Source organism: Bombus impatiens, unplaced genomic scaffold (genome assembly GCF_000188095.3).
Source record: "Bombus impatiens unplaced genomic scaffold, BIMP_2.2 scf_0017, whole genome shotgun sequence".
Lineage (NCBI taxonomy): Eukaryota > Metazoa > Arthropoda > Insecta > Hymenoptera > Apidae > Bombus > Bombus impatiens.
The window spans coordinates 1,051,444-1,072,318 of record NT_176436.1 but is presented as its reverse complement, the minus strand read 5'-3'; the positions used below and the strand labels follow the sequence as shown (position 1 = coordinate 1,072,318).

Sequence of the window (20,875 nt, the reverse complement as noted above, 5' to 3'; positions counted from 1 at the left end):
ATATATCCGTTATACATCGAGCAATCGAAGCGGAGTCAGTAAATTCTCGACGGACTGGCTTGAATTCATTTGGAATTCCAATTGCGATTACGAGGCAAATTGATCGATCACGTTGTTACCAGACGGAGTAAGGCTGCCTACGAACATGAGACAGAGGGTTGCGAACGGTAGCTTGTTCATCAATACGGTGCAACGAGCCGCCGATCAAGGCACGTACACGTGTACCGCCAGGAACAAGCATAACTTCACCTCTCAACGTTCAGTCGAAGTGCGCGTTCTAGGTGAGTGAACTGAAACCAAATATTTTCCGATACCGGTCTCTTTTGCAGGCATCACAAGGCAGGACGATTTAATTTGCCTCAATATCTGAACTCTACTGGTCACGTGCGGTACACCCATTCATTTTCATTCCTACGTCTATGCTTCGTGTTTGCGGAGTTTTGATGGAGTACATGTGGACGTAGTCGTCGAGACTTTTAACGTTAACATATTTATATTATCTTTCATGTGTATCTTCTCTTAAATTCTCCTTCTTCTTTATTTTCTCTTATAATTACACGGCTATCCATAAATATTTGGACTCCTGTCGTGCTTGGAGCGAAATATCGATGTTTTAATCACGTCTTCGATATTACGGTAGGAGAACCTTTTTCTACTGTTAATTCTTCATCCTTAGCCATATCTAGGATCAAACGTTCTGTTAGGTACAGACCGAAATTACGAATACACCTGGGTCGCTCACATACAAATTTTTTAGAATGTCGTTAGGGATACACATTTCAATCGTTCTAAAATTCCAATATCGAACAGACACAGCCATTTAATTCAAATATATCCGCAATATCAATTTGCATTGGTCTCAAATTATTTCCCTTTTACTTGTGATAATTAATATTAATTATCATTTTCATCAATATGTACTAATTGTATACGACTAACCGAGACAAAATTCGTGGCTCAAATTCTGTAATGGAGTTTCATTTGAAATATAGTTCGTGTCATTTCCAATAATTTGGAAACGTCCAAATACTTATGGACAATGCGACGTGTATATCAAATCTTAGATATCAAAAATTTGCAAAAGTAAATCGTCATTTGTACGAAACTATTTGTGGTACAAAGGAAGGGGAATAAACAATTTCTGCGTGATCGGGTACCATATGTGACCATTAGAGATGTCAAAGAACGATTATCAACGAATAATCGCAGCAGTGACATACCGAAAGTTATGTCATCTCTTTGTTTGATATATTCTGTCCTCCCATAACATCCTCCCCCCAGGCATCCCCTCCGTAATTTTCTGCCCCGGCGGCAATCGCATATTAATTACAATTCGTGTATGCATAACATCCCGGCGTGTTTGATGCGTGCCGCCAAATTTACCTTCACACAAAATGTTTCTGTATTAGGTTTACGGAGGAAATTTCGTGTACTCCATTGTTCATCGCTGGCTGGGATTAGTTAACGCGAGCCAGTATTGCTTCGGATTTCACCGGGTTTATCGCGTAGCCGTGCGTGAATTCCCGAAAAGACAGTAACAACCGTGAGCCGCGGGCAAACCAGGTTTATCTCTCGAAACGTACCAACGTTATCGTCTTTTAATCGTTGTATCGCGTCGCCGATAAACCGGCAAACGTTTACGCCCCAATTGAATACACACAATTCGCGATATTTCGGATTTTCTCGCGTTTCTCGCTGTGTTTTCTTCATCTTCTTCGTCGCCAATCTCATTGAAAGCGCCCGAAACCTTTAACGAGAGCAGATCGCGCGAGGAGATAAATTCAATTCCGAGCAAACACTCGAAGCGGTTCGCGCAATTTAATAGACGTTGCCTCGTGCGAGGAGACGCAGAAGGGGGAGGAAACGCTCTGGTCGTATGATTCCAATGCTGGCAAAGTGCGACGGAAGTTCGAAAAATTCGAGAAACTTGCCGTAAGTTGCCTCAAAGGATCTTGAGGCTCTGGCTGGCGTTCCGGTAAAGCGGAAAGGGATATCGTTCGCGCGACTCCTAATCGTGCAGCTGGCTCGGAAATCGTATCGCGCCCCTTCGAACTCGCCCACCATTTTGTATACTTTGAGAAAGTACTTGAAAGCGATCCTTCGAATCGGTAACCGCTTTCCCGTTTCCGCGAACCCTATCCGTGAAGCTTCGCGTAACCAAGGAAAAACGAAGAAATCGAACGGCAGAGTGAGTATCGAATTCGATTAAACACCAAAGTGGTTTGAGGAAATTGATATGAACGGAAATCGATCGATAGTTTCTCGTGGCGTCAAAGTTAATTAACTTGCCACTCGGACGATTTTCTAGTCATCGAGAATGCGATTATTTATCTACTAGTTGGTTGTTCTCGTATTTACTCGAACAGAATGTGATCGCGTTTGAACCGATTAACAAACAGCAGAGCCGGTCAATTCATCCGTCTTACGTTCCACCGAACCGCCACCAGAGCTATATGATCACGCTAGCTACAGCAAAGGAGACAATCAAAGGGAACTCTCTGCACACGATACGACACACTGATCGTGTGTGTGCATAGGATGCTTCTGTGAAACACAATCGTCCGACTGCAGGAACAGTCGGTGCACATACAGCGAACTCTCTGGAACGGACGGTCGAAAAAGTTTCTCGACCGGAAAATTTCTTAAGATAGCTCCTTATCATACGACAGGGATTGCGGTACAATCGTGTGTATATATATATATATACATGTGTGCTAGGGTGTGTACGTGTGCGTGTATGCGTCCATCTACCTGTTTCTATCTCTATTTCTATCTCTAACTCTATTTACAGTGGCTTACAAAAGTGTTTCAACATATGTACCAACTTTTCGTAGATATATTATGCACAGTATACGAGACATTTTGGGACTTCATTAGTATTGCAATGAGATACGACTATCGGAATTAAATGAGCAAAATTTGAGAGAAATCTGAAAATGTATAAAGAGATATCTAAACTGTAGACAGAAGTTATAAGATTATTTGATCTTAGGATTAAGAGCGTGTTTTTGTCAGTCTCTTGATCTTTTGAAAGATACTAAAAATATTAGATTACATTATTATACGATATTATACCAATTACATAATTAGCTTTTCAGAAAGTTTATAAATTTGAACTTCATTATCCCCATTTCGACTATGCTCATATTAAAATACGTCCTTCTACCAATTAATTAACCAATACCAAAATTAGAAAACTAACAAAAATAGTATCATCGCGTGCATTTTTAGATTCTTTTCAAGTTTGACCAATGTGACGATGATACCCATGTCTCGTTACTGTTGCTACTGAATTTTCGAAAAGTTTCATATTTATAACAAACATAACGTAAACGCATAATATATTTAAATATTTTTGTGAGTCACTGTATCTCCATTTCTTCGTCTATCTTCTCTATGTGCGTCAACGGATATCCGTGCGTTTGACAACACTCCGCGAACGAACCCACGCACCAAGAGCACAGCACTTCACTGCATCGCTCAAGCATCTGTCCTTGCACGCGCTCGCCTAACTGCTCTGTATATTATATTACATACGTGTACTTTTGTACATAAAAATTCATAGCGCGACGATGCCACGTACTAACCGGAGGGTACGGGGCCGGGTCTACGTGCGTGTACATGCGCGCTCTAGCGATACACGGGGCGCTTCTACGAGAAAGGTTACTCTGCTTCGCTACTGTTTAATCGTGTCGTGCATCAACCTCGGGAAAACAGCGTGCCAGCTCTAAGGAATCCCCTTACGTACGCTTCCGTTATCGTTGGGGCCGAGATAACGCTGGCAGGCGAAAAATATCGCTGACCGGTTTAATATCGACTCGCGTCGCGTCGTCCCAGATATCTTTGATATTCGCATTTTACGTTCCGTATTATAGTATCTCGTGACTTATGAAACATTTATCCTTATCTATCGATATCCAAATATATAAAACCGTATGTTTCCAATAAACTTCATATACTTACTCGGTCGCAAGGTTCAGACGTTTGCGGGTATATTAGTTGAAATGTCGCTCTTTTAACATGTTCCTCTGATACTAATGTTAACAAATTTGGAATTATTTATTAATTACAATTTTTGAATAAATTTTTCAGTTATTCGCATAACAGCTTTTTTAAATTCTGTATTCTATATGGTAAAAGTTGTAAATGTTGTTGCCTTATATTATTTTCAAATAATATTAGGATTAAAAAATCCTGTAATCGACGAAATTGTACGTCCCATGATTTGCAGACCTGACATTTCGCGAAGAAACAAAGCGCCAACCATCGCGATATAAAACCATGGCGAGTACACGATCGAACGTTACGATTTCAACCACGAGCGCTCCGTGTATTTGAGAACGTGTGCACGTGCTACTTGTACATAAATATGCTGTTGTCGAAGCATCGATATTCTATTAACGTGACTCAGTCGCCGTTTCTCTCGCGCGATGTGCCCTTCACCATCCAAGCACTTCAAAAACGATACAAAAATCCATGTACAAAGTGTTACATTGTTGTCTTATACGTGTATACATTAACGAATTCAATTTTACCGGCAATTCTCATAATCGAGATCGAAGAGGTAAATGCACCAACGAGGAACGCGTAAGAGTGTTAAACTTGGCGGCTTATAAACGCGGAACGAGTTACGCCTCGACTCGAAAGCAATCAACCAGAGTGCTTGTAAGCGATCGATTGTATTGCGTTTTGTGAAAATTTCGCGCGTTTAAGCGTCGGCAAAAGTCCCATTTATCGGCGCGATGGCGTTCGGATGGTGCTCGCGGGCCACGAATTAATTGCGAAAGCTTGTCGACGGTGGTATTCGATGTGAATCCCGTGGTGGGGGGAATCTTTGAAACGAAAAAACGGGGATCGTTCGATCGATGAGGAGAACGAGTTCATTAACACGATCCACGCCGCGGCGAGGGCGAATTTTTCGCAGATTTCCCGCACCGTTCGTAACCATGAAGGTAGGCTATGAACGAGCGAGCGTTAGAGTGGCGATGGAAAAGTAAAAACCGATCGGTGAAAAATTTTACGGCGCGCCAGCTACGGTTAAATATCAATTACCGCGTTTGTTCTCGCTAACGCCGGTTTATTCGTTGAACCGTTCAGGAGAAGAAGTGCGTTACGTGGGTTACAATTATCGCGAATCCGATCCCAACCAGAGTGTTCCGCGATATTAAAAGGAATCGTGGCTAGCTGGCTGTAAAAGGGGAAAAAGAGGTGCGTAAAAAATGGCGCGTATATACCTAGAGATATACCTATCTGCGCGTGTATGGGGCGTTTGAACATCGCGATTTTCGCGGATTAACTCAAACGATTTAACGATACCAACGAGCAAGCAGATTATATTTCTGCGCGGCGCGTTTTGCTTTTTATAGGGAGCAACGATAGCTTGTGACACATACACAGGCTCATGAAAGTATTTAAACGTTGTAGACATCTTTACGTGCGGTTATGTGAAACGTTCGAAAATTTTATTAGCACTGTCAGATTTGGAAATATAGTATAAAGAAATTACTAGATATTTAAGTATAAAGAAATTACTAGATATTTAAGAAAAGTTCGCAGAGACCATAAGAATATTTAAACAGCCAATTATCGGCCAATATTCAATGGGAACCACTTATCATATGCATAAGATGGCTGTTCATGTTGTATAATAATCGTTTACTAAATACAATCATAACGGTCATGTCTCTAGTATCTACGATACTAATAAGATTTCAAAATATTTTGTATAATGCATAAAACTCGAACATAAAAGTTTACCGTAATAAATATTCAAATACTTTTATGAGCCAGTTTCTTTTTATATGGATGGAGGCTTGCAGAGTTATATCGGGGCTGTGATTAGCAGTTAATTCTTAATTGAGGGGATTAAACGAGTGTTGCGTAAGTTATAGAACGGTCTATCCATTGGATTCCGATATAAAAAATAACTGCATCGCTCGCTTTATCCAATTAAGCAAGCTATTGTACAGATATTGGATTAATTTGTTGGACTAGGATTAAAAAGTTGGCGACGAGTCAAAGATTGAAACTCGAAGGTCTAACGATAAAAATTGCCGGTAAATTTTATCTTTTATCTCCGCGAAAGACAAACAGTGCTTGTAAGTGAAGTTCGCAACGTGAATGTATTCACCCATCTCTTTGAAGCTGTCTGTTTCTATATAGACGATCGCAACGTTAAACGATATTCCTTTATATGTCGCGCATTAGAACACTTTGAGACGACAGAACTTTTAATAAAGTCTAGTCTTATGGTCAAAGATTATATTTCTTGACGCTACCTCAAAACTGTTATTTTAAGATCTTAATTTAGCGATGTGCACGGCCCGCAGATGGAAATTTAATTAACGCCAGTGTAATTACAGAGCAGGCATAGCTCGAGCGGCTTTTGACCACGCCGTGCTTTCATCATGAACCAGACATACGTCCTTTCGATGTATTGCCACTGAATTGTATTTTCGATTGTCGCACAAAGTGTTCTAAAGTGTCAAGCTTTCTATTTCAACTGATATTGTGGACCTCTTAATTCATTTTTATATTATTTTTATCTTACTAACTCGACAGCATCGGTGGACAATTTTGTCTTCCTTAATTAAAATGTCCTGTGTACCATTTTGGAAGTTTCGTTTTGTTTCTTATGCCGTCTTTGTCTCTCTCTCTCTCTCTCTCTCTTTCTCTATCTTTGTTCAGTTTCAAACATTTAACCATTATTCCATAGCATTCTGTATAATATAAATTTACTTAAAAGTTAACGAAACACCGAGAACTTCAAATATTTCAACGAGCCTCGAGCAATGAAAAAACTGTTAACTAGGAAATGTTAACTTAAGGAGGGCAGAATTAAAAACCCATCCTTTCGACGTGTGTGCTCATATATCTTCTATCCCATGAAAATCTCTCTTCTGTCCTGTTCACTCACACACAAATTCCATAAAAGAATACGCGGTTTTCTCTATAGCGTTTCCTCGAACCGCTTTTGACTGGAATGCCACCTTTGTCTTTGTATTGTTCTTTCAGTGCCACCTAAAATCACGCCTTTCAGTTTTGCTCGCGATTTAAACGTAGGGCACCGTACTAGCGTACAGTGCGTAGTCGTGACTGGCGATCTGCCACTGACGTTCACGTGGCTGAAAGATAACGTCCCAATAGAGACGATCAGGACGTCGCAGGATACTCCGTCGTCCAGCCATAGCCGCGTACAGGCCCCGGCCAGTCCTGGAGACGCGATTAAGGGGCCCAAGCGGGGCCCCAAGGCCGACGGGCAGGCCGAACAGTCCCCGAGAAAGGCCATTACCGTCCGGCAATATGACGCTTTTACCAGCGCCCTGAGCATTAGCACGATCGCACCCGCGCACAATGGCACGTACACCTGTCGCGTGGCCAATGGCGCTGCCACCGTCGCTCATTCTGCACTCCTTCACGTCAACGGTAAACGCACACCGTTGGTGTACTTCTTCGTTCACGCTCCCACTACGACAGAGGTGCCACGCTTCCTTTTTTCGTTACTTTCTTTGCTTTTCTTCGCGTTTCCATATCTTTTGGGCGGTTCAACAATTTGGCAATTTGCAATTGCATCGCATCGATCTCGACGTGTCTGCATGCATCGATACGTCGCGAGATCGTTAGATTTATTACGCGAGCAATAATGCTTACTATGTTACTATAAAACGTTCCAGCGGATCGATGAAATATTTCAAATATATTCCAGAAACGATCGTACCAAACAAGGCTGTCGGTTATAATGGATATGTGTTCTGACGAGTTGTCGTTCAGACGAATGTATCATCAGGAGATTGAAATGCATGCTTTTACAAGAATCTACATACAATAGAATTCTGATTATATGAACTTATTCGTTTGAATCAACTCTTAGTCAGAGTTCGATTAACTGAACTTCTGTTGACCTAATCCAATTGTTTAGACGTGAATTCCTATTATACGAACGAGAGAACATAGGTAGAGGGAAGACTCAGCAAACTCATATTATGTGAACTCCAATCATGTTTATAATTTGACGAGTTTCTATAAACGGAATTTTACTGTATCTGATTGTACCGGCACATCCGTTAAAATGGCAATTCCTCAGAACACGTATCTACTGTAACCATTATGATCTTATTTGGGAAACGATCGCTTTAATAAAATCTTGCGATAAAATTATAGCAACAATCTAAAGCTTGGAGAAAGCCTAAGCTTCAATTTGGATATGCATAGTTCTAGCGACTATTCATAGTGACTAGCCGATATGCTGGTCGTTTTCGCGAAAGGGGAATATCCCGAAAGTGACGTGCAACGATACGGATTTCGTGGATCGATTCAGAGCAACAGAGCCGTTGTGGGATCGCGGCACGCGATTCACGGAACATAATAAAGACAGACTGGCAATTTTCCAGGTCTGCGGATTATGTGCTGGCGCTGGAAAAGTAACTGATTGATCGGTTGGTAAGGAAACAGCGCAACGCGGTCGTTCTAGTGGGTCGGGTATGATCGATCAATCAGCGAGCTCTCGAGACTACGGCATCGCGATGTGATCAATTTTCTGTTGCGTCGTGGGAAAAAAGAATTTTCGATCGGTTGTCGCGTCTCTTGGAGCTCGAGCCTCTTAGAAAAATCGGTCGGTCCCTAGAATAAATACTTTTTGATAATCAATCGACGTCGATCAATTTGTCTATCGATCTTACATATATCCGCTTATATTTTGATTTTAAAAAGAACATCATAATCGCTATCTTTGGTTGGTTTTCTTTAAGATTCACCTCTGTCGTCGTTCGCGAGTCCAGTTTCTTAAGCACCACGTACACTGACGATCGTCGAGGATGATCTCGGAGCCGGAAAATTACAACAGAGAGGCTGTCCGATGTCATTCGACGCGACCTGTTTCTGCTATGATGCTAGTCCAAAGTGCACGCTCAACGGCACGTTCGACCTGTGACAACTGGCGAACATTCGCGTTCTCCACTTCTGCTTTGCCACGATCTTTCGCCTACCGGTCCGTGACGGTTCTATTTCTCTTCCGTTTCTCTCTCCCTTCCTTTCTTTTTTCTTCTCGCTTTTTTTTCTTCCGCTTTTCTATTACTCTTTTCGTGACGGTTAGCTCGAGAAAAGATTCCTAGGAAGGAATATCGCGAGGAGGATATGGAGCGTGGCGAAACGTGCCGCGCTCCGTCTCGTCGCGGATTATTAGATTTCAATTTAGATTAGAAGTAGCGACGCTGGGTGAAAATCGAGACGGTGAGATGATTCGTTGGCCGTCGTTGCCGGTCTACGGAGTGGAACCGCCCGTGTCCCTGGTAGAACGTGCCGCGAATTTTCAATCTCATATACTTCCCACGATTTTGAATCCTTCTTGTATAATATCTATCTCTGTCTTTTTACACTCTCTGTGACTACTGACTCTCTTTGCACGCTGTTTCTCTTTTGCACGCCCAATTGCACGCTTTTTTCGGATGTATATATGTAAATATATATTTTTCCCTCGGATACTCTTAATACGTACATATATATATATGTATATTTATACGTATGTATATCTATATTGTATATGTACAGTTAACAGATCTTGCCAGTGTTTCACGTAATGTTCGTTTACGGACGTTTTGTTTTCTCTCCTCTATAGTGTGTAATAATCGGGCTGAATCAGTCGATTTGAAGGTGTATGCCTCGTAGATCGTACAATTGTGATCTGTGACATCGAAGCGCTCGTTGAAAATCTGCTTCGGAGGCGAGTTCCCACTCGTTGCTCCAAACTCTTATGTACACGACTATACGCACGCATACATGGATACATACGTATACGCATTACATACGTATACGCATACACCACTATACCCCTGGTAGAACGTGCCGCGAATTTTCAATCTCATATACTTCCCACGATTTTGAATCCTTCTTGTATAATATCTATCTCTGTCTTTTTACACTCTCTGTGACTACTGACTCTCTTTGCACGCTGTTTCTCTTTTGCACGCCCAATTGCACGCTTTTTTCGGATGTATATATGTAAATATATATTTTTCCCTCGGATACTCTTAATACGTACATATATATATATGTATATTTATACGTATGTATATCTATATTGTATATGTACAGTTAACAGATCTTGCCAGTGTTTCACGTAATGTTCGTTTACGGACGTTTTGTTTTCTCTCCTCTATAGTGTGTAATAATCGGGCTGAATCAGTCGATTTGAAGGTGTATGCCTCGTAGATCGTACAATTGTGATCTGTGACATCGAAGCGCTCGTTGAAAATCTGCTTCGGAGGCGAGTTCCCACTCGTTGCTCCAAACTCTTATGTACACGACTATACGCACGCATACATGGATACATACGTATACGCATACACCACTATACACACACACACACACACACACTTTGTCCCCCCACTATTTCTCCGTTTCTGTAACTCTCTGTCTGTCTGTTTCTCCTGTCTTCTCTCCGGGATATGCTCGCGCAGAAACTCGTGTTCAGACCGGTTTCGAATTCGCTGCTGCGAAATTAAACGAGAATCCGGCGTCAGATTAGGATTTTTCGTTTAATTTTGCGCTCGGCGGCCACGGGATCGGGCTCGATGTCACAGCGTGAGACCGCTTCTACGTAAAAGTTACCATACCGTGCTGAGTTTTAATCTTTGCGCGCAATATATGCGTGTTTGTATTGCATCGCTCAGAATTAACATATTCAGGAGACAATTTTGATTCAGTATTGATTGAACATATTGCGTTTCATATATACAGTAATGTTCGTTTCGATTATAATTGATTTCTTCTAAATTCAAACGATCCAGCCTTATTGCTTTTCATTGTTAGCGTAATTCGAGTTCCAACTTGGTCGAATTCAGTGTAATTTAAATTTAGAAGTAGCCTATAGATATACCGAGAAGAAGCCAGAAATACAGTTATGTCCCGATACAAATGATGTCAAGAAGATTCAAGAATCAGGCAGATTCGGGTTCAAAATAAGACGAAAGTCAGGAATAACGAACTTACATCGGAGCAGATATTTTTTAGGAGTTAATTATTTCCGATTAGACGTATATTCTACGTATAGAGATAAGTTTGAAAATATAGTAAAAGTATAGAATAAAATTGCTTCATCTAAAGAATGCCGTTTCTTGGAAAGTCGAACGAATCGAATGAATTAGGTAGAGGATTGGTGTACCAGATTGGTTCTTCGTTAAATATATTTAAACTCTATTTGTGCAAAACGAAGTATTATATCGGAAAGTTATATTCTACACTTGCAATTTATTCTCTTATTTATTTGAGAATTAAGAAAATTCGGATATTCTTGACAGGTTTCGGTAAAGTCAATTTTCTCGAAAATGTAACGTCTAACGAAATTTTGTTATTCTCGATTTTCTTCGTATATTGAACTGTAGAATCCCTCTAACTTCGATTACATCACGGATTTTGATTTATAGTTGATCGTGTCTTTCTCGTTTGTTTTTTGCTAAATTGTTCCTTTTTCCTTATTAATGGATTTTTAGAGAATGGTTAACCCCATGAAATTATAACGTGGTTCTCGATCTATTGAAATTTAAACGAACATTAATGTATATACATTATATAATACATAATTTCTATGGTATTCTTTTACGTTGGATCGTTGTATAACGACACTTCGAAAACACGATTCGCATATAGTAGGAGTCGTGCTCTTTTGTCCCGTTTTCGAATGAACCGTCCACCTTTGTTGCTCTCTCGATATTTGTGTTGTATTATCGTGTATCAGTCACGTATTTGACCGATTCTGACCGAGTTACATTATATTATATCACTATCACTATCCAGTAGAACAGTATCTTTTTATGAAGACTATGCTATGTTTTCGCTCGAGATATTCTCTATGATTTGTGTACTATCATCATTATCATCATTATTATCATTCAAGTTATATTGAGACCGTAGTGGTAAATCGTATTTGGGCGAAATCGATACGAGAGATCTGTAAGTTAGGAATTCAGGAAATGTTATCTTGCATGAGATTGATCCGGCATATTATTACGCATTCGATATACTGTTAATTCGGTGGAATTCAAGTAGTTAAAATCCTTCATTAAGGTACAGTCGCTGACAAAAGTCTTTGTACATCTCACAAGAAGAATATTTTTGAATAGATAAAATAAAATTAAGTGTGATGTATAAATCGTTTTATTCAATTTAAATTTAAAATAAATTAATGACAGAACATTAATTAATTAAATCATATACTGGACAAATTTTGTACTGTTTTATTTTAACAAAAATAGCCATTCTCTAAAATATACGGAGACTTTTATAGGCAATTGTATGTACAAGATCTCTCGTATCTTTTCATCCTACTTAGTTTTCACGCTCGTTTCGATAATTGACTGCTCGACGTTCTATAGGTCCTGGTAAGTAAACTCATCGTTAATCAACTCGAATGAGAAAAGAAAGCCAAACGATCACGACGAATTATTTCGACTTAACGCCTCTTGAATCAACTTATGAAATCTATGCGAAAGACGCGCCAGTAAAGCGAACAACGAGGAGACCAAAGGTTCAACGAAACCCCGATGAAAATGTTCATTAAAACAGACCACCGGTATAAGGATCGTGCAGTCACCTCTGGTTTCAACTTAGTTTCGCCGAAAGTCTCATAAAGACATATTGGCCGACATTAGCAGTTACTCCGGCTCATAAATGTTCATTTTCCGAGCCACGAGGTACGTGTGTGTGGTTCTGGCCGAATATTTATGACCGAGCCACCATTTTTCACGGACTCGGCCGGGGTTACCGTTGCACCTGTCCAGCGTCCACGTTTCGGAGGTCACGTAGCAGGAAACACGTAGCAGAAACTCCAAGTTATCGCGGTTATCAAACGCCCAGTTCTTGTACAAACTCGACCTACTTGAAATTCGTCTGTGGCGAAGTAGTATAGGTTCGTGTTTGGTCAGACAACGAAATAGAGTAGCCGCACGGTATCAACCGCTTCTACCGGAGGATCAGTGCGGATTTGATCAAATAATGTGATCGCGAAATTTCGTACTTCGTGACCTCCTGCGCCAATTTCACGATGAGACTTCGATCACCGGAATAGGAAAAAAAAAAAAAAAAGAGAAAAAGGAAAAACGAAGCGAGATACTGGAAATTGCGGGCGAATAGAGTATTATACGGAACGGAGCCAGCGGAATATAACGGTGATATTACAGAGAGTTGCGCAGGCACCGGTTCTTTTTACCAATCGTTTTTGGATTGTCGTTGCCACCGAGAGGAACATTAATTACGGTCCGTCCGCTCACCGGGAACGGATTAAACTCCGAGCAGTTTGTATCCGCCAGTTGTATTTTAATGTTAATTTCAGACGTTCGGGAAGAAGATTTATTAACTCTCCGTTGTTTTGGACGCGTAGCGCCGGCGCTATTAATTCCGTTTCAACGGGCCGCCTCTGAAGTCCCGCGGAGTTTCACGATTTTCGATGTAATTATCCGGCTCGCCATTTCATTCTCTCCTAGGTAATTCGACACTCTTTCAACATACCTGTAACCGAGCCTTACTAGACTCGCTTTACTTCGTTTCATTTCGCTGTATTCGCTATCGAAACTCAAATATATAGAAGTCTCGTCGTTTAAAGGTCCGTTTATACAAAACCGTGCCATATCCACGTTTTATATGTATCTATTTATACGTCATTCATTCTATATTCGTTATTATCAGTAGTTCGAATGGCCTCCGGTTACACTTGGTAGTCTCGGATATTTTCCTTCTGTCTCGGTCTGACCGCGTCAAGCAACGGCCATAACACGAACTTGTAAAATTGTGCCTGAACGTATTCCGTTCGTATATGATGTTATACAAAAACGAAGATTAGTTGATACGAAGATTGTATTTTTCATAGTCGAATATTTATCCCGGATACATCTTGGATGGTCCTGGATAGTACATAAATATCAACGCATAAACACTGGGCCAATATTTAGACACGAAACGGACATGGCACGTTTGTGTGTAAATGGATCTTGATGGTACTCGTATGTTGTTCCTCTGGCGCGCTTGTTTTATTATTTGAAACTTCCTCTCATCTTCCAGTCCCCTTGACTAACCTTTCCGCAAAAGAAAAGAAAAAAAAAAAAGAAAAAATAGGAAACGAAGACGAGAGCGTAATCTCTGGTCGAGATACGCGTATAGGAGAACGGTTTGTGCCCGCATGCAGGTACATACTATTATCACACGTCACGTTTATAGTTCCACCGCGGATCTCGCCGTTTTATTTCGAGAACGGTGTGACGGAGGGGATGAGGACACAGCTAATGTGTACCACGAGCCAGGGTGACCAGCCGTTCAACATCACGTGGTTGATGGACGACAAACCGATACAGGTCAGGCCGGGTGACGGTGCGTCGGTGTCGTCTTCGGCGTCGTCGTCGTCGGGCGGATCCAACGCGGCCGTCGTCGAGACGGGCAACAACATACAGATAAGCGACTATCCGCCGTTTTCCAGCATCCTGACGATAAATAACGTCAGCGCTAAGCACAGCGGGAACTACACGTGCCAGATCAGCAACGTCGCTGGCCTGGCCGAATACTCGACCAGCCTCTCCGTTGCTGGTTGGTGTCTCAAACGAGCAAGAACAAAAATCGACATATGGTAGCTGTAAGAACCTGTGTACATAAACCGTGTGCCAGCCAGATATACTTGTCTCTGACTGTCTTTCTACAAATATATATTGTATATATACACGCGTGTATATACATATTACGGCACAGAAAATCGAACAGCCATATCGAAGGATTGGAGTACGGTTTGTTTCGACAGAGTCGATTCGAACGTCGTGTTTTCGTTACCCTCGATCACGCTTCCTCGAGCTCCTATCTTCTTGGATTTTTCATGATCCTTCCATCCTATCACCGATACGATGTTCTGCGTGTATAGATTAAATCGGAGATTTCTACTTCTTCAAAACATTTCGGCTCTGAAAATTTATGGAAAACTGTCCGGTGTATCACAGTCGAGAAGATATATTGTTATAGGGACGAACGTTCCAACGTGAGAAAATGCGCATCCGTCTTCGTCAGAGGATACATTTCGAAGTTCGATCTATTTGAATTATCTATGCAATATCGAGAGATGGCCATTTTATGCCAGATATTTGTACACTGACTATAGCGTTAGTACTTTTATTTTCTTAAATTCGCACGAAGGTAGAATATCAAGGCTGGATATGGTATTACGTTGCCGAGGATTCTTTTTTCCAGCGCCTATAACCCCAGTAAGGAGACGACGGAGGTCTATTTAAGGCGGATAACATTCCGCTCCTAACTGCCGGAATATTGCCTTAAAAGAAAATAGCGAGAGAGATCCGCCAGGCAGATAGCTTCTGTTCTTTCAAGGACACCGATGGTTGCCTCGCAATTACATTTGTCCGGGTACCAACCGCCTTTTCCATAGCCGTTCTTCGCAGGGTTGTGCTCGGTGCGTGTACCAAGTAGTCGTTTGACTCGTTCCGGGCGCGTTTTTTTTAACGCGAGCACGTTTCTTCCGTTGCCGTTTCCCCAACGATGTTTCCTCGTTTCCATCTTCGAGCCATCCTCTCCCCTCTATTTCACCTCTGAACGACATTACAAGCCTAGTCTTCCTGGGGCGAAAGTTTACTGGCAGTCGAACCGGGCGCTCTCGCGAGGATACGACCCAGGCAAATTAGTTTCGAGTTTCAGAGGGGTGGCGCGGTAATGCGACTTTTCAAGAAGTTCTCGGCAGCCGTTCGACGATTTCGAAAGTCGCCGACACCCATTCCTTCGCCGCGATCGAGATCTAAATCACTTTCTACCTTTGTATGAATGGAACCGGTTCTCGGCTTGTTCCCAAGCTACGACAACAAAGCTGCGCCGTTCTTCCGTTTACGACAGCTGTGAACTCCCTCGCACGCGGAGTCGATTAAATTACAGGACCTGTACGCACGGTATCGTTACACGAAAGGAACTTTCCGGTAAATAATAGTACAACAATATGCAGCGAAGGGGAAAACGGAAGGACGATGCGATCTTAATCTTCGTTAGTTAAAATGAATTCTTCCAGAGACGATAAAACTCGTTAGTAGAGTGTGGATATTCATGCAAATTTGTACTTTTATAGAATAAAATTAAAGAACGGGACCTAAGTAGAGATTTGTCTCGCATACTCACGTTATTGAATCCCATTGAATTTACATCGTAATTGTGAAAAGGGATTTGAAGAATTTATTTTATATTATTTTCGTCGTTATTTCTTCTTCCATCTAGGTCCTACAACTTTACCAAGTTGAAGAAAATTTGAAATATTTTATGTCATTATACTAAATTATTTTTTGAAATCATGTATAGAGAGTCCCTTGATCATTTGATTTGAGTAATTAATACGTTTGTATTACAACGGAAACTACTACGCGTTATTTCACTGCTTAATCATTAATGGGTCTTTCCCATAAATGCATAAAAGTCTACAGTCTACTCGTTACGCTTTCATTGCGTTTTTTCTACTTTTAAAACGAATTGCAAGTGTACGAGAAGATGAAAAAAGGGAAGGTAATAAGTTGGAAAAAACAAAGGTGGTTTACATATCATGATTTTGATATTTCAAGGGACACGCGAGATGCCAAGAGTATTAAAAGAGTGACACGCGTTGTCGCGCTGTGTAATGTTCTTCCGCGTCATTCATATTCACTAAGAGCTGGCCGGTGTTGGCGGGCGAAACGCACGTAAAAACTGCTCGTAAATTCGAGTTAGCCGTGTTATAGCTAGCAAATCGATGCGACCGTGATACGTACGCGAGTCCCTCGTGATTTCGATATCGTTTTTCAACGCACAGCGTACACACGCCTCTCTTTCTCGCCCTGGAATAACATCCTCACTGTTTTGTCCCGTTAACGAACTATTTTCACGGACTCTGTCGTTCGTGCGTACCCTACAGAAGGCAACATATCGCGGGGACAATGCCTTTGACACGTATCTCATTGGTTGTGAAATAAATTTTTGGACAACTGGAACTATTATTATACGTGCATGGAAAAATGTTATTTGTTTTTTAGAATTCACACTGATTCCACTTATCGAGGAAATGGAAATTGCTCTGCATTAAATTGGAAAAGTCTTTAAGAATTCTTAGTGCGCTATGTTATTGGCGAATTCATTGTGGTGGCACTAAGTGTGTTATTGTGACTGAATGTTTTATAAAACAAGCAGTAGTAAATTGCACGATGCAGTACGGGAAATTTAATGGCACATTATTGCTGAAAATTTGAATCTTTTAAAAGGATGAATGGGTGTTGGAACGTATTTCAGATTTAAAGAATAGATTTCAATTATTAGTAATGTATTTCAGATTTAAATAATAGATTTTAATTACTAGTGTATATTTATTTGAAATGTTTGGACGATTTTATTCTTGACACAGTACTATTCATCCTTATGTAATCAGAACTAAATTAATACAATGGAAGATTAAATATCGAACAAGGAGAGGAAATATTGTGATTCTTACGAAATATTAAAATAATTTTCAATTAAAAAATTCTATAATCTTTGGAACTTTGAAGTATATGACTTAAATAAAAGAGCATTAACAATTTCTTATTTGCAAAAATAAAATACAAACATGGGATAGTGAAATCAGTTTTATAACATCACATTCTGTTTCGTGTTCTTTCATAAACTAGAAATCATCTCAAACTTTGAAATTTACTATGAAATTTAATAACGAAGTCGATGGATGATAAAGTCTCTCCAGTACTCCGAGTTAGTTCACATACGTATAATCGATTAAGACACCCAAACACTAGAATCTACTTGCGCACCACATACGAGTACCCTCGAGAACGATCCGCGTAGAGTCGATCTATCGTCGATTTAGGAGTCATAAGAACAGGGATTTCACAGTGAAAGGATTCGTGACTTAGGTGAAATCGACCAAGATGCAATAACGAGTCGATGAAACTCGCGAAACTGGTTCACCAATGGGAATTTTCACGTCAGGTGAATTTAAGGGACTCATAGAATCCCGGTTACTGGAAACAAAAGGCAATAGTGCGGAAAATAGAGTGCTTGATTTTCGCCGATCAGCGAAACCTTGGAAATGATAAGAGCAACAATGGTCGCCACGACGAACAATCTGCTGAGGAGGATTTCGACCAAGGACGATAAGAAACACCTGACCTTCCGCGTTTGTTCCCTGGGATATTATAGCGCTACCTTCTGTGCAACGTATAGTTATCGTATACAGCAAACACTATCGTCCGTAAGTACCTGAACATACCAGATGCAATTTAATCGACAAGTATGATCGAAGAACGTTTCTCTACTATTACTATCGGTTTAACTTAACATATAAATATTTAGCAGAAATTCGTGATAAGATATATCCTCTTTTTTAATTCTATATACTAACTATATATATATTTGCCTGAAATAAAATCAAATATCGAAATTAGATTAAAATATATCCTATATATTTTGGTTTAAAAAACTATAACAAATTTAAATCGATGCTTAAGACAATAAATTTTATGTACGTTTAAGACCATTATTCATGCTGGATACTGATTTTCTACATTCTCAAATTCGTTTCAAATTTTGCCAATATAGTCATGATAATCGTATTTCATTACAGTGGAGTATGTTCGTGTAAAGTTTCTATAAGTGTTATAATTTTTTCGTCACCTAGCGTATATTTACAAATAATAGATTCATTGAAACGAAATTTTATTAACTCACTTAAACATGAACTCACTGACATGTCATATATCGAACACAAAATTTACGAACTTCTATCTACTACAGTTATATGAATTTAGTTATATGAACGATTTGGTCCTAAAAGAAAATTCATATAAACGAGGTTCTGTGATTTAGAAGTGTCGAAATATTCACGAATGGTAGCGCATCTGGCTTCATGGCATTTTGAAACCGTTGGACTATACAATCCAGATGCGATTAACATCTGGTCAGTCGATGGAGAAACGACTGAAATGGAAACGACGACGTGTATAGATAAACACTCGCGTTAGCTTTGTTATCGGATACACGTGTCCTAATGCGTATAAAACGACGTGCACTCGCTCGTCATTCGAAAGCGATTCCAGCTGAGAGCGTATCCTGCAGGATGTATAAACGATCCTTCGCTCATCCCTGAGGGGGACGCGAGAAGCCAAGGATCCGCGAGTAATTTAAAGTTGCGAACCTTGTTGCCCGACTTCCAGGTCTTCGGTAAGTTGCTTCAACTGAATTATACTAAAACGCAAGATAAATTATATTCCCTGGTAAATTCTATTCCGTCTATTTCCGTGATTGTCGACCACTAATTTCAAGGTTCTTTGCCAGTTAATCAATTTTGGTCTTACTCTTTCGGAATAGAATGTCTTAACGAAACGTTGAGAGTTCCATGTTGTACGAGTTCTACGTTCTTCGAGCTCTGTACTTCATCGACATCTTCTCTGTTTTGTGGAGAAAACGTGTATTTTACTGATAGTACATATTAGTGGATTTATCGTAGCTTCTCTTATTCTATTTATTTTAGTTGTTTGCGTCTTATATTATTTTCCTACATTTTTATATTGCTAGAAATATGTTCCGACCAGAGAATTATAACTCTCTAGATTTTTATGTTCTTATTTCCCTTGTAAGTTTAACAAATAGAATCGGTTAATAAATCCGTATTGAGAAGCAGATTGGAAAGAGAAGAAAAACATTTCCATGTTAATCATTTCATGATAAATTTTATTTCGTTCGAATTCATTTCAAGTAAACAAAATTAATTAATTGACACTGTACTCTCAATTTATTTTATACTCTATAAACACATGATTTATAATCACTGCGATTATTTTAACATTTTACGCCTTTAATTACGTTCCTTGACCTATTTACGATTTTCATGCTGTTAGGTTATCCACTTTATAAGCTTACTGAAACTAGCAAAATTAATAGACTTACATTAAGAAGAAGATTGGGGAAATCGTATCAAAGATTTCCATATTACATTTCGTCTAATTCAAGAAGAAATAACGAATTATTAAATAAAATTCATTTCAACCAACCAACCTTAATTGACACTATAATCATCACATTATATGCTTTAAAAATACGTGTTTTACAATAATTATGATTATTTACTTTTCTAATTTATTTATTCATTGTTCCGTTTGTTTATTTCCATGCGTACTTGTCAATGGACAACGACTAAAAACTGTATATCTTGCGGCATTTAGCGATGATATAATAACCTGATAATCTTAGTCATTCGGTAAAATTTGCTCAATCCATTCGTGCTATAGAATCTCGCCACACACGCATCCACAAGTAATTAAGTGTCGAGCTTTCCCCGTAGTCTCGTCGAGCGATTTCGATTCAAAGTTTCGCGTTTCGCCTAACAATACGCGACCGGAATACGAAACGAATTTCCCCGGGGTTATACGCGGATTCGCGTCCCCGGAAAATAGCACGGTCGAGATTCTGGTAACGTTTACCTCGCGCGCCGCGGAACCGAAGTAAATGCGCTTCTAGGTCCGCTAGGCGTTCATCAGGCTGCAACATCCTCTTCCTCTTGCATTCAGTTTTCTGCAACAGGTTTACGATCGTACGCGACACGGCTGTTGTCGAGAATTTTCTGTTTACTCAACGAACAATCTTCGTCTTTTGTCGTTGGCGTATTTCCAATTTTTCTATTGGAAATGTGGGAAGCAAATTGCTTGCTCGACGATATCTCCGACGCTCGCGAAAGTGCTATTTCACTGGTTTAGAAATACTCTTTGATGGTTTCTTCAGATGTTACAGTGATGCTTTACGTAATCTTGCTTGTAAAATATAAGAATCTGGCAGAAACTACAAACATTTTCTTTCTTAAGATATCCATGTAGAACTTTTCTTTTTAATAACTTTCGCAATG

The 20,875-nt window shown here is 40.0% G+C and overlaps 1 protein-coding gene across 7 annotated transcripts in view; it reads left to right on the top strand.

The window, feature by feature from the left end:
• Positions 1 to 20,875, top strand: part of LOC100741368 (Down syndrome cell adhesion molecule-like protein Dscam2) — a 165,147-nt gene that overhangs the window by 104,083 nt on the left and 40,189 nt on the right. For 5 of the 7 annotated variants that reach the window (XM_033318598.1, XM_024364813.2, XM_024364803.2 and 2 more), the window contains exons 10-11: positions 123 to 281; positions 7,015 to 7,425. In XM_033318598.1, the coding sequence (XP_033174489.1) occupies positions 123 to 281; positions 7,015 to 7,425 (570 nt within the window). Of the gene's footprint in view, positions 1 to 122; positions 282 to 7,014; positions 7,426 to 14,205; positions 14,569 to 20,875 lie in introns of all 7 variants that reach the window. The other 2 variants (XM_012380801.2, XM_033318600.1) reach the window with 2 other exon arrangements.